At 30.0% G+C, this 13,749-nt stretch overlaps 1 protein-coding gene across 3 annotated transcripts in view; it reads right to left on the reverse strand.

Annotated features, from left to right (window-relative positions):
- Nucleotides 1–13,749, reverse strand: part of LOC129905765 (dual 3',5'-cyclic-AMP and -GMP phosphodiesterase 11-like) — a 182,100-nt gene that overhangs the window by 101,579 nt on the left and 66,772 nt on the right. For all 3 annotated transcript variants that reach the window (XM_055981332.1, XM_055981331.1, XM_055981327.1), the window contains exon 2: nucleotides 7,184–7,258. Coding sequence is in view for 1 of the 3 variants with exons in the window: in XM_055981327.1 (XP_055837302.1) it covers nucleotides 7,184–7,258 (75 nt within the window). In the remaining 2 variants the exon portion in view is untranslated. The remainder of the gene's footprint in view (nucleotides 1–7,183; nucleotides 7,259–13,749) is intronic.

The following is a 13,749-nucleotide window of genomic DNA, read 5'->3' on the forward strand; positions in this document are numbered from 1 at the left end:
TGATTATCTAGAGTTGCATGTGCAAAGTTCTAGAGAAATCACTTCTTCAATCTATTTAATGGGGATGATGAAAGAAACTCCACCCAGAGGCAGATTTCCGCATTGACGTTGAAGATGAAAGCCAACATATCCTTCCCCCCGACCGAAGTAAAGGAAATTATATCCAAGCTTAGGTCCAATAAAGTTGCTGAAGTTGATGGCATTATTGTCGAGCTATTTAAAGCAGCAGAAGACCTGGGTGTGAGAATTCAGCAACTCATCTATAAATCATGCCAGTTGAATGGAATCTCAGCACTGCATATAATGTGTCAATGTCATAATCTTCGTCAACAATCTGATAGGTCCTTATAAGTGTAGTTTTGTACCAGGAAAGTCCACCACCGATCAAATAATCAAACTACGGCAGATCTTACAAAAAGTCCAGAAACATCAACAGTCTAATTTATTAGATTTCACTAAACAGCACTAAACGGCTTCATAGTTATACAATGCATAAAGTTTTATGTAGCCTTTATGCAACGTTACATAGATTTTCATTTATAAAAAAAATTTTCTTATCCATTATAATTATGATAGGTTTGTGTCCAAATAAGTACTAAAACTGGAAAGTTAGTAGTTTTAATAATTTTAATCGATAAAATAATTCCATCTGCTCCGAAAATAAACAAAAAATTAAAACAAAACAAAAACGTGAGCGAAAGTTCTCGAAAGTTCTCATACCTATAAGGAAGAAAATTTCTAAAAAAAACAACAGATCTGCTAATTTGTTTCACTTGATAACAAATTGTTCACATAAAAATATTTATAATCCAAAAGATTACGCCAATAAAAAAAAATATAGGTACATCGTACATGAATCAATTTCTATGTAAAAAAAAAACAAAAGACGCAAAAAGAAAAAGAATAGAGAATAAACTACAAAAGTTAGTTAGGAAAAAATCTCCAAAAAACACAATTTATTATTTTTTGTTTTAGTTCATTGCAAATTATTCATAAAAATTAATCAAATGCCAAAAATGAGTTCTTCAATTAAAAAAATAACATACAAATCATTGTTGTTTTCTTTTCCTTTTTTGATGTGATGTTCAAATGACATTTGGGAAAAAAAATTCTTATTCAGGCTTTAAACAACCTTAAAACGCGTTCAGCTTATACAACTTCTATGCAATGTTGCATAAATTTTATAAATAGCAATTTTCTGTTTAAAGACATTATAAAGAGAGTATAGTGTTATGCACTGTCTATACTACGTTTATAAATTAGGCTGCAAATCGATATCCATTACATATTTATCGATTTCAAGGCCGCGTATGAGTCTATGGAGAAGAGAATCTGTAAGGAGTCATGTACACTGCTCCGTCAGAGTTGGAAAGGACTCCACTGCTACCTTTGACTTTTAAGCGAAAAAAAAAACATTTTAGGGTGCCAACTACCCCTATCCTTTTTGTAACAAGAATATCACAATATCACAATTCTTTCTTAATACTCTGAAGTTATAAAAGTGTGTTAATTAGTTTGAAAGAATAAATTATCCTATGTTGGCAATGCTTTCTTTTTTATTACATTTCATACTACCTACGTTATCTTTATTTTTGAATTGAAACTTCATTCCACATTAAACACACTTATAAATGTCCATTATATGCATACCTAACTGATTCAAACAATTTTGCATTTTTTTCGTATTTTCTTTCGGTTTTTGTTGCATTTCAACGGTAAGTTTAACATTACTTTGACTTCCACCGGCTGATGAGTAAGTATGTGTTTAATTTGAAACAAACGAGTGTTATTTCACTACTACACAAGCAGAACTTTGCGGCGAAAAAACCTACACATTGGCAAGTTACAATTTTACAAATCTATCTATTCTTTGTATATATGAACAAACTCTCTCAATGAGTGCAAGATACAAACAAAAAATTAAACCAGCTGTTCACTATACGGTATTTGAGTGCAGCTCCATTTAAATTATGCATACGTTTGTTTGTAGGTTTGTAAGAAAATAAAAAAGCTTTCTTCTATTTAGTCATTTGAGAGAGGAAAGCTCCTTTTGTTTGTTGAGAATTGTGAGAATTTTGTTGAGTTTCAATTATTTGGCAGCACTTGAGATTGTTTACATTTTTAAACTTTGCCGCATGTGACATTTAAATGAGTAACGGAAAACAGATTTTGATTTTTGTATTCAATTATAGTTTTTCTTAGATTTAAATATGAGATCATTTTATTCAATGCGATGATAATAACACTGGTCGGCAAAAAACTAAAAAAAGTCGGGAGCAAGAACTTTATAAGGTGATTTTGATTGACTTTAGTGTGCTGAATTCAAAACTGTTTACAGATTTTTTCTATCACGTCTAGTTTTTGAGCTAAACTCATCACTATTTTCGCTATAAAGCTTCAAAAACGAATTTTTAATTGAGTTTTTTTTTATGTTTATTAAAAAATATATATTTGCCGTAATATGTTGCTCTTTATAAGTCCAAATCAGAAGACGCTAGATGGAATTTGATTCAAAAAACCATTCATTACTTTGAAAAAAATAATCAAGATTTTGAGATATCTATCATAAATTTCTTTTTTCAATATATTTGAGAAAAAAAATAATTTTGAAAAAATATAAATACCTTTAGGACGTGTTAATATGGTGTTTTCAGATTGCATAAGTAGTTTTACAAACAAAAAATTAACGGTGATGTAATTCGATGTCAAATGTACCAAAAAAACGCGTTTTTGACCTATTTATATTCAATTATTTCAAAAACGTGACGTGCCAGTGAAATTTTGACTTCAGATTCGGACTCAGCACACAAAATTCCTCTCGAAAAGTAGGTTTTGGTTCTTGCTCTATATCCGTTGCCGACCAGTGTAATTGAGAAAATTATAAAAATAAGTTTTGGTAGCAGATAAATTATTCAGAAACAAATACATAAATACAGTGTTCATGTTCATGGAGTACAAAAATGGAATGATGCATTTGGGCCTGGCTACACAGTGTTGTGCCCAATCACGTTCCGATTCACATTTTCTAGGAACAAACGTCAAAAAGAGGAAAATCCTCACCCCTCTTGCCTAACAACCTGACTGGTTAGGCGATTGAAAAATCACCGTGTAGCCCGGCACTTTGGCATACAATTATTTAAAATTATCATAGAAATTCATTAAAAAAATAGTACGTATACACCACAGTGACCGTGTCAAATCCTTCTTTAGATGAAATCTTATATAATTTTTTTTTAATTCTCAAGAAGTTGTCTGGATTTGAGTATAAAATACGATAATTTGAGGCAAAATGGAAACCAACTTATAACAAGAAAAATTACGTTGTAATGACCTGGGCAGTCTCTCTCTCTCGAATAGCAGAACTTCAAAAAGAGGTTTTTTCTGAAACACCTAATGAATCTATTGATAAAAAACTTTTAGTTGGAAAATAGGAGTTCGACGGCAGTAGTGGGCACAGTGAATACAAACCTATTCTTTGAGTAAAAATGAAAACTTGTTTTTATCTTCATTTATGTTCCATATTCCATTAAGATTAGTTAATTCAAATAAACAAGTCATTCAGAGTTATCCACATGCTTCTTCAATTAGGTACTGAAGAACAATATTAGACCAATTTAAAAAGCCGTTTCTATTGAGGTAGAGAAATACTTCAAAGGAAAAACTGCTTCATTGATTTGAACTACAATCAACAAAAACGGTCAAAACTTGTCTGTCATTCTGGTTATACCTTGCAATTGAAAATGCTTTATTAGTAAGGTTTGTTCAGCTCTCAGTGACAAAAACTCCTCAAGGTTTTATATCTGCCATGCTAAACCATCAGAAATTAACGACATCGTCAAAAGTTTGAACTTAGATTATATCCATTCCATATTTTACCCATATTGCATACAGGCTTGAAGAAAAAAAATGACAATTAAGGACTAAAGAGGAAAAGGAAGGGTCTAAAAAAAAATACTTTCACTTCTGAATTTAGTAACAAATTAGGATTAATGTATGATTACTTTTACAATAAAACAGGTGGTAGTGTATCTAACCCAGGTCAGTAGTTTGACCAATGTTCTTTCGCCAAGACCGTGACTTCTTTATGATATGAGTAGGAAATTGAATGTAAAAGCGAGCTGATTGGTGGTGATGGTCGGATCGGTACATCTCCGATACTTTGGTGGTTCCGGTCGTTCTTTAAGCTTGTTTGTTCTAATCTATCTTCCACACAATACCGCTCTTTGCCACAGAACGCTGGTACTTTCCGAATGCTTAAGGTATTAACTGGCCAATACTTAGTCCAGACATAAACCCTATCAAAAATAATAGTAAGAGGTAAGAGCCAGATTCAACTCCATCAACTTCAAATGAATTAAAAACTATAAAATACAATCAGGGAACTCATTTGGTAAGTGAAATACCATTAGAAACTAAAGGGGATAAGGTGCATTACAAAACACTAAGCTAAAAAAAAAACCATACTTTGCCCTAAATGTTTAAGACGAGATGAATGTAAGATGTATCCAAAACCGTTTTTTCGGTCATCTTCATAATCGTTACAATTGTAGTTAATCGACAATTACTCAATCTTTTTTATCATAGGCCTTTTCTTGCTTAAAGTCTATTGATTTTAGTAATTTTCAATTGCACAACTGTTACGGGTATGTATTCAAAACTATTAATATTGCCAATGTAAACAAAAACCATGTTCCAAGAGTTAAGAATACAACAATTAATTAAGTTCAATGGCTTTCTGACAATGAATCAAAAATACAAAGTTCACCATCATGTCCCGCATCCCCCAGACTTAGTTCTGTGATGTCAACAGTATATAAAGCGATGATATTTCTCAAGAGTCTAAAAACAAATACTTCATTAATCATTTTGCCCAAGGGCGACAACTTGCAGTTCATTTTTCCTCCTTTAATCCATCGTCCGGAAAATCGTCTGCGCTGCTGAACGATTACCTCTCAGAATTGCTGAAGTTAATTTTTCTATAGTCTCAGCATTCCACCACACAGCCGCCCACAATCTGTCCGCACCGCGTACAGACGACGATGAATTGATGAAAAAAAACTTCCAACGTTATGAAATTAATTATCTGAATATGACTGATGTACACTTAATCTTCAGTCATCATAATGGCAAAAGCAAACATTCATCAGGAAATATAATACAAGCACCCAAACTTGATTCGCGAATAACAAAAATCCTTCATCAAGAAACTCAATATTTTCGTTATATTTTACACAGCAAATTCTCAAATATCATTGAAAACAATATGCAGCACAAAGATGAAGTGGAAGTAGCATCCTTCTTCGAAATCCTTTTCTTGGGATGTATATTTGCTTAGATTTTAAAGGATTCAAATGACACGATTAATCCTTGGAATTTCTTCTCAAAAAGCAGACAAACCAAACAAAAAAGGAAGAAGAAGGTTTTGAAATGTGATTCCCCAGGAAGAGGATGGAAAATTAATGAATCCATTTTATTAAGTATCAAGCGACAAAGTTTCCTTGTGGCAAGATGTCGGGGAAAATGAATTATAATTTTGCACTTCCCTAAGAGTATAAAGCATCAAAAATAAACAACAACAAAATAGAAGGAAGAAAAGAAATCGTTTATATTTTTTTTTCTTTTTCTTTTCTTTAAAAATTTATTCATTCTCTTCGAAAGTTGCTGGATCTGAAATTTCTCAAATATGTGTTGTTAAAAAATTAAATTTTATTGAGATTTTTGATTCTTTATAGAATATTTAAATAAGATAAATGGTTCTTAGATACTTTATGTGTTTCAAATTGATCTTTGAGGTTATGTTAACAATTTTATAAACAAATATTTAGAGTGTTTTTTGTTTTGTTTCAAATTGGTCTAGATAAATATGGTTCCATTTATCTTTTTAGTATAAATTAAAGTCATTTAAACAGTCAATTGGCAAAGTAAAAAAGTTAGGTCCAATAAAAACATGTTAGGTACCTTCAAGAAATTTTGGCATGATAGTATTTGCAAAGATAACAATGAATCAGAGAGATACTTAAATTATATTTACCTCCGAATTCACTAAGAAGAGTATCATTTGCTTTTATTCTTTGAAAAGAAGGTTAACATTCTATCAGTCTGCTCCCGTAAGAACAGGAATTTCGGCTCATTTTGTTGAGGAAGATTTTTCGTCTAAACCTTGAAGAATTTAAGTATACATATGTTTTTCGCTTTTTTTTTTGCTGATTTGCTTAAATATTTCTGAACGAATGCAGCCCCTCATCCTTCTCCATGTTTAGCTCTTGTTCTTATATCTTATTTCCAAATATGAAAAACTGGCTCGGTAGACAAAGATTTGGGTCCAATTATAATTTCATCTGAGAAACAAGTAATTAATTATTTTAGGAGCTCCGAAAAACATATTTTTGGAAGGAATACAAAAACCTGATTACGATGGTTGAAATGCATATGTTGAGAAATAAAAAAAATAAATCCCGAAAAGTGCGTTTTTTCTCTAAATTTTTATGGACATAGTTGTTTTTGGCTGCGTCATATGCGTCAAAAAAACGCTTGTGTTCACCGGTTCTAAAGGTTTTTTGACAGTAATGATAGTTTAAAGAACGTACTTTTCTATATTTTAAATTTTGTATGTAAATTCTTAGAATAGTTATTTTAGTGAAAAAAGGCCTTATAGCTACATATATTAAAACTAAAACTTTCCTCTTTATCTGTTCATTTGTTCTTTTAGATGTTCACTCTCATGTTAAAATCAAAAATATATAAAAAGGCATTTATAGTTCAAATATTATCCTTAGTTTGAAAGTTTTTATGAAATAAAAACTCAATCTTTTGCATCAGTGATGTTTGGGTTTGAATTTTAATTTAGTACCATATAGTGATTGAGAAACTTTTTTATTTTGTGAACGAAAAAGTTGAATCCCATATTTGATTTGCAGTCAGTGAACAGGGACACACTTAAATCGACAAGAACATACTTTTTTTTGGTGATTTATGTGCATAAATAACTATGTGTAACTTTAGCGAAAATTTGAGATAAAAAGTTTGGATTTTGTTTTTTTTTTTTTTTTTTATAAAAGTTAAAACTAAAACTTTATTTCAGATAACATTGCTTGAATGAAGTATGTAGAATAGAATAACTGTTTTAAATAAATATAGAAATGTAGAAAAACTTTTACTTAAAATAGTGACAAAAAAAACTTACCAACTTTACGGCGCGCTCGCCAAAGAACGGGCGGTGTGGTGCTGTTTGATGAAGCCAGCTTGACAAATTTATAATCTAGAAAAAAAAAGAATAAATAATTAAAGTTTGGAATAGTTCAAATGGGAACAAAATTAGTCGAAATATTATAGTCTTTAAAAATAAGAAAATCTCTTGAATAAAAGGACTGTGACTTAATCGTGGTATATAAACAATTTACAGGTACTTTTTTTTTAGATTTCTGGTCAACTATCAATTTTTTAGTTTTTATGTTCTCATTAATATCAATTTGGTTTTATCATTTTTCATCAAAAATTTGTCTGCTCAAGTTAAGGAACTAACGTAACTTTTGAGACAAAAAAAGGAAATACAAACAACCAAAAATAAACTGCATCAAACAAAAACAATCCCTTTATGCAGACCATTGAACTTTGATTCCTCATCATTTGCTTGGACAATAAAGGACATTGCGTATTACAGAACAATGACGATTATATTATTCTATTTTGTATTCCATTTCTCAACTTGTATGTTTGTAATGATATTTATCTGTAAATTCCTTGAAGAGACGTCACTCACTCAATCAAGTTGATCAATTCAAGAGCAAAAAGGATACATTCTTTTTATAGAACGCACAACTCTAATGCGCTAATCTAGGAAAAACATTCCATTTTTATTGGATTCTTTTGTTCTCTGTTTTTTTTTTTCTATAAATACATCCATTTTTTGTTTTGTTTTTGACGTAAAGACAAGATAAACAACAGTACTATGAGCCAAAAGCGTACCAAGTTGAATATCCTTGCGATGATATGGAGAGTGAGGTTAATCACTAATAGATATAATCACTCATGAGAAAGCTAATTTTGTGCTTTTGTTTCAACTCGTCCAAGGGGAACGACACTCATCTTCATCAAATCAATTGATATGGTTTCTTGTTCAATTTATCGATAGAATGTAAGATGTTTGGTGTATACAGATTTTGAAGCGTTAAATTACTTTTTGAAGTAGGTCATTGACACATTAAAGTATGTGGAAAATTATTGCTAATTGATTCTACATTTTGAGAGTTTATTAACTCTCATTTGTAACCAAAATGTTTTCTTTAAAGCCTTAGTAATTTAGCTATCTGGTATTTTTGTCCGATAAGAAAAGACAAAATATTTAAAACAATAATTCTCATTAAACGTTTGTGTCAATCATTGTATATATATTTCCATAGTACTATCATGAAGTAAAACGATCTTAGGAACTCTAGTGGTGACTTGAAAAAGCAGAATTTGTATGAAAAAAAAACACACTGAGCGCCACCTCAAAAAAGTGGCGACATGAACTAATACTAAATTCGACTTCATGATAGTACTATAGAAATATATATACAATGGTGTCAATGAGGATTGGTTGATTTATTTCAATTAAATTATGACAAATAAATTAATTGTGTTAAGTAAATTTTTTAAAACTAATGCAAAATGATTTCAAACAACACGACATCAAAATATTTACATATCATAAAATAAAATGTATTGGAATTGCTGATTGACTTTTTGCGTGTCGGGTTGTCACAATTTCATTTTCATAAACAACATTTATTGTAGATCTGATAAAAGCTTTAAATTGCTTTGTTTTTTTAAGACGGAAACACTCTTGCAAACACTTTAATAAAGTCAACGTTGACCTTTTAAGAACAAGGAATGTTGTTGATTTATGTAGAACACAACTTTCAAAATTAAATTGAATGGAATAATTGTTTGCATCATGGATAAATTGATTGCTTTCGTGTACGACAGTAAATATTATGAATTATTATTAATTTCAAATAAATAACAATTTGGTGTCGTGGATTCTTGTAAGATGGCTTAATAATAGTAAATTTTAGTGTGTTTATTCTCCACATGTGCAGTGTACACAAATGGAAAAAACGCAACGTAAAATGTAATAATGGTCTTTTAATTTAAAGTTGCTTTTTTTTTGCTAAATTGAAGCAAATTTAATTTAAAGATGTTTTGTGATTGTAAAGCACTATTTCCGTTGTTTTATTTTGATTTTTTAAATTATCATTTTTAATGCGAAATAATTCCAGAAAATTGTTTAATGAAAATGGTTTTCGTTAATTTTAAGTTTTTTTTTTTCTTTAGTGTATATACGTTTTAACGGAAGAACAGTTTAAAAAAAAAATATTGAATAGGAAAACTTGATTTAAAAATATGTATTAAATCAGTTGTGCCCTTAATATTATGAAAGTGGACTAAGTCACTCCTAAAAATGCCATCAAAGCTAGCCTAAAAATAATTTTAATTTAAGGGATAAAGTTTATTTGAAACCAAAATTGCAGTAAATAAACTTCTTTATTGCTCCTCTAGTGATTTCATAAAAGAAATATAATTAAATCGTTATAAGAAAATTATTATGTAAGTTTTTCTTTAAACAATGCAAAAAGTGACTTAGTCCACTTTCATAATCATGGGCACAGTTATAGTTCTATGTAGCAAAAAAATTATATTATATCAGTCTCTTTAGAGCCCCGCACACTAAAGACTTTTTATATAGTTAAGTCGGTCGCCATCAAAAATTATAGAGCGGGCAGGTGTGGACCCCTTAAACCATCGAAAGGAAGAAATTATTTTCTTAAAGATTAATAATAATCTGAAGAATCAGATGAACTATCCACGAACCAACTCGCTTCTAAATTTTTCTTTGCATACAAAAAAACTTTTGCGGAACTCACGGACCCCAAACAAATTGATGACGTACAAATTGGTTCAAACATTTACCAATCAAATGCATAACAATAACAATTATAACACTACTAGAGTGGATTTATTTAAAAAGAAATATGGCTCGAAAAACACTGGGACATTTTTCATCGAAATCCATAGCACCATGCTGGAACTAACTTAAATAACAAATTTTGATTACAATTTTTATTAGTTCCATGTGGCGTTCAGCTACCAAATCCACTTGCCAAAAATACATTAATAATGCAGAACCTTATTGGTTCCAGGGCAACTCAACGCCATTGGGAGCTGAAGATGTCATTAAAGAAAAAGAAGAATTTTTTTTAAGTATGGGGTTTTTATTTTTTACCTGAGAGCAGATCACGGAACTGTCAAAAAAATATCTATTTTTTCTTTTTAGCTCAGGCATATCAGGGCACCAAATTTTTTAGCTCTGAGCTTCATCGATTTGCTCTAGATAAAACGACCGAGCAGAACAAGATATTTTTTTTTTAATGGTTTGATAAAAGAAAAAAAGTTTTAAATTAAATGACAGATGTGTTTTATAATTTTATCTGAGAGCTCCGAATATAATCTACCCAGAGAACTGCTCTGATTGCTCAGAGATTTCCTCAGAGACAAAAGAAAACTTCCTATTATTATGTAGAACTATATCCGTAGATGCCAATGACCCCAACTGTACACAAAATCCTTATTCATGGGTCTGAAACTATCAATAACGCTTTACATCTAAAGAAGTTCGGGTGAAAAACAATTTCTCTATGTCATTATAATTGTGAATAATTCACCTCGAAGCAGCGAAATAATTCCGTTTATAAACCTTTTTTTAATATAAACATTATTTATCTAGCCGTAATATTAAATGCATAAATTGCTTCAAGTGTCAAATCTTTAAGATTTTTAAACACAATCAAATTAATTATTTTAACAAAGTTGCAATGTTTGACCATTTATGGTCACTTATCTTTTTCACTGATGCATATATTTGGAATAAAATAAATAATAAAACGTAAAAAGTTACATCTACTGAAAAAGTTATACAAAAACAAGTAACAAAGTAGAATTAAAAATACTGTCAAAGTATCACTTAGTAATACATCTAATTTATGTGAGTAATAAATCTGTTTAACAAGTAAAATGCTCAATTACCCTGTTCAATTATATTATGATGATAGATTTAAATTGCCTTAAGTCACTGTATATGGTATTTTAGTAGATAGTTGTTGGTACACCGCTGGTTTTTTTTTATAATTTTCTACTTAAGATGATGGCGCCGGTTTCGCTAGACATAGCCCTGCAGCAATTTGTTTATATAATTACCGCTCCCAGGTTGCATTTTCAACTGAATAGTTTTTTATGTCGAAATTTAAAAAAAAAATAAATGTTTTAATAACCAAAGAATTTTATCGATTGAATCGGTGAGAAGAAATTAAAGGCGCTTTACTTAATTGTTCAATTAGCCGATTTATTATCTCAAAAGAACAACTAAAACGTGCACGTTGTAATGTTTGATTGTTCAAAATTATTTTAAAATTTTAAAAAGGTTACGTATTATAGCGACGCTTAATGAATTTATAATAACGAATATTATGTATCCATTCAGAAACCAGCAACAAGCAATTAAAAAAAAAAGATACAAAACTGCTGGGCACCTGGAATTAGTCTATTTAATAGACCCGAGCACCAGAGCAAAAATAGAACAAATTCGTTCAAGACTTTTTATTGGCGATTATGATTCCTTGGCATACAAGAATACTCCAGCCAAAAGTGCTACTAAATCCATTGGTGCATTTCTGAGAAAACGGCAACACTGGTCGGTTTTCAGTTTTTTTGATTTAACTCGAAAACCAAGCCTGACTTTGAGATGATTCAAAGACACTTTTCATAGCAAATTAAATTTTCTGTCAAGTTAAGATGGTTAAAAAATTTTAAAAATTATTTTTGACTAAAATTCTAACCTAAAATCAAAGAAAAAAAAGTTGAAAAATTGACAATTTAATTTTTTTTTACTAAATCAAGGGGCATTTTGTGTTTGTAGCCGGGACGTCCAAACTTTGTACTAATGAAATAAAGTAGAGGTAAAATCCTTTGATAATATGCAATTTTTAATTTTTTTTGTCAAGAAACAACTTAAATGTACCTATTCAAAAATTAGCACTTTTTCTAAATTTTTGACTTTTTAGTTAAAAGCAAGTTTTTAAAACTCGATAAAATCGTATTAATTGGTAACTTTTAGACTTTTAAAGTAAACATACTTCGAGGGATTGATTTAATATAAACTAAATATGACAAACAAAAAAAATTATTTGCATCCTTATGGCCTTTTGTGCAATTTTGTGTATGTGCATTTTTATAAATATGGGTCGAATGGATGGACGAAGAGCCATTAGCTTTGGTCTATTGCATAGAAGAACATTTCTGTGGTAATAAGTTAAAAGAGCTTATGTCGACATAAGTGAAAAACGATTTTATTTGCTTAACATGTTCACCTTTTGTTCAGCTTTGTTTTAGTCTGGGTCTCATTTCTCTACGCAAAATATAAACCGTTAAATTAAAAAAAAATCATAATAGCTTAAGTCTTTTTGGACAAAAACTGCATTTGCAAAATAGCTTATGTATAAAATCGTCAAAATCTTAAAAATAATACACTTTTTTAAATAAGCTTAAGTCATGACATAAGCTACTATGACAATTTGAATTCAAATATATTCATCGCTTAGGTCAACATAAGCTATTTTAAACTTGTGGTCGAGTGAACCATTTGTGTTCTTATGTCGACTCAAGTCATTTTTAAAAAATGCATTTTGAACCAAACCCAATTTTGCAAAACAGCTTAAGTAAACATAAGCTGTTTTGTTCCTTGAAATGTCTGCAAAATTGTATACTTAAGTCAAAGTAAGTTATTTTTTCAAATGTAACGGCCGTCCCGAACGTTTTCAAGGAAAAATATACATATGAAAATTAAGGGTATAACAAGCCTGTACCCAGAAAAAAAAATTGTTGGTTTAGCGGCAACAGTTTAAAAGTAATCACAAAAAAAGTAAAAAAAAATCTGGTCCACAAACTTCATTTGCTTATACTGAAAAATGATAAAAATTGACTTAAGCTCTTTTAACTTATTGACACAGATTTAATACCAACTCTTTTACTGTTTTCAATGGCCTGAAAAACAATTCTTGTAAAATCCGCGACCAACGAAAAGTTTCTCTTGAAAAACGAAAAAAATACTCTAATGAGTTTGAAACAAAATAGCTCAAGCAAATTAGTAAATCAAATTGCATTTTTCGCGGGACAAATTTTTTTTCATGGAACGTGTTTAGGTGAATGTCCTTATCGTAAAAGTGAATTTTTTGGGATGATAAGATATCAAGAACAGCCGCCATCTTGGAAAAGAGGTCGGTGCCGTTTTTATTTTATAACTCGATTTTTACTCATTTAAACCAAAAATGTCCGGGGATAGACTTATTATCAATTAAATTATCTAAAAAATGATATATTCAATTTTATAGTCGGTCAAAGTCCGGGTTCTTCTCGGAAGGTTAAGACAATATGACATTTTTTCAAATATCTGAAGAACTTTTTATTTGTTTGAGATTTTCTTAAAGAATGAATTATAGCACTTTTAATTATCTATGAAATGAACCCTTTATTGTTTTTGTAACCATCACATTGTAGAAGCAACCAAACGTCGAAGTCATGATATACGATTTTTTAACTGAACATATTTGGGATTTCAATAGTTCAAATAAACAATCAAAAATTAAACACAATAGTCTCGAAAACATAACGGCTTACTCACCTCATATCTTGAGTTAGGTATACTTATCGTAATGC

The sequence above is a fragment of the Episyrphus balteatus genome, chromosome 1, assembly GCF_945859705.1.
Source record: "Episyrphus balteatus chromosome 1, idEpiBalt1.1, whole genome shotgun sequence".
NCBI lineage: Eukaryota > Metazoa > Arthropoda > Insecta > Diptera > Syrphidae > Episyrphus > Episyrphus balteatus.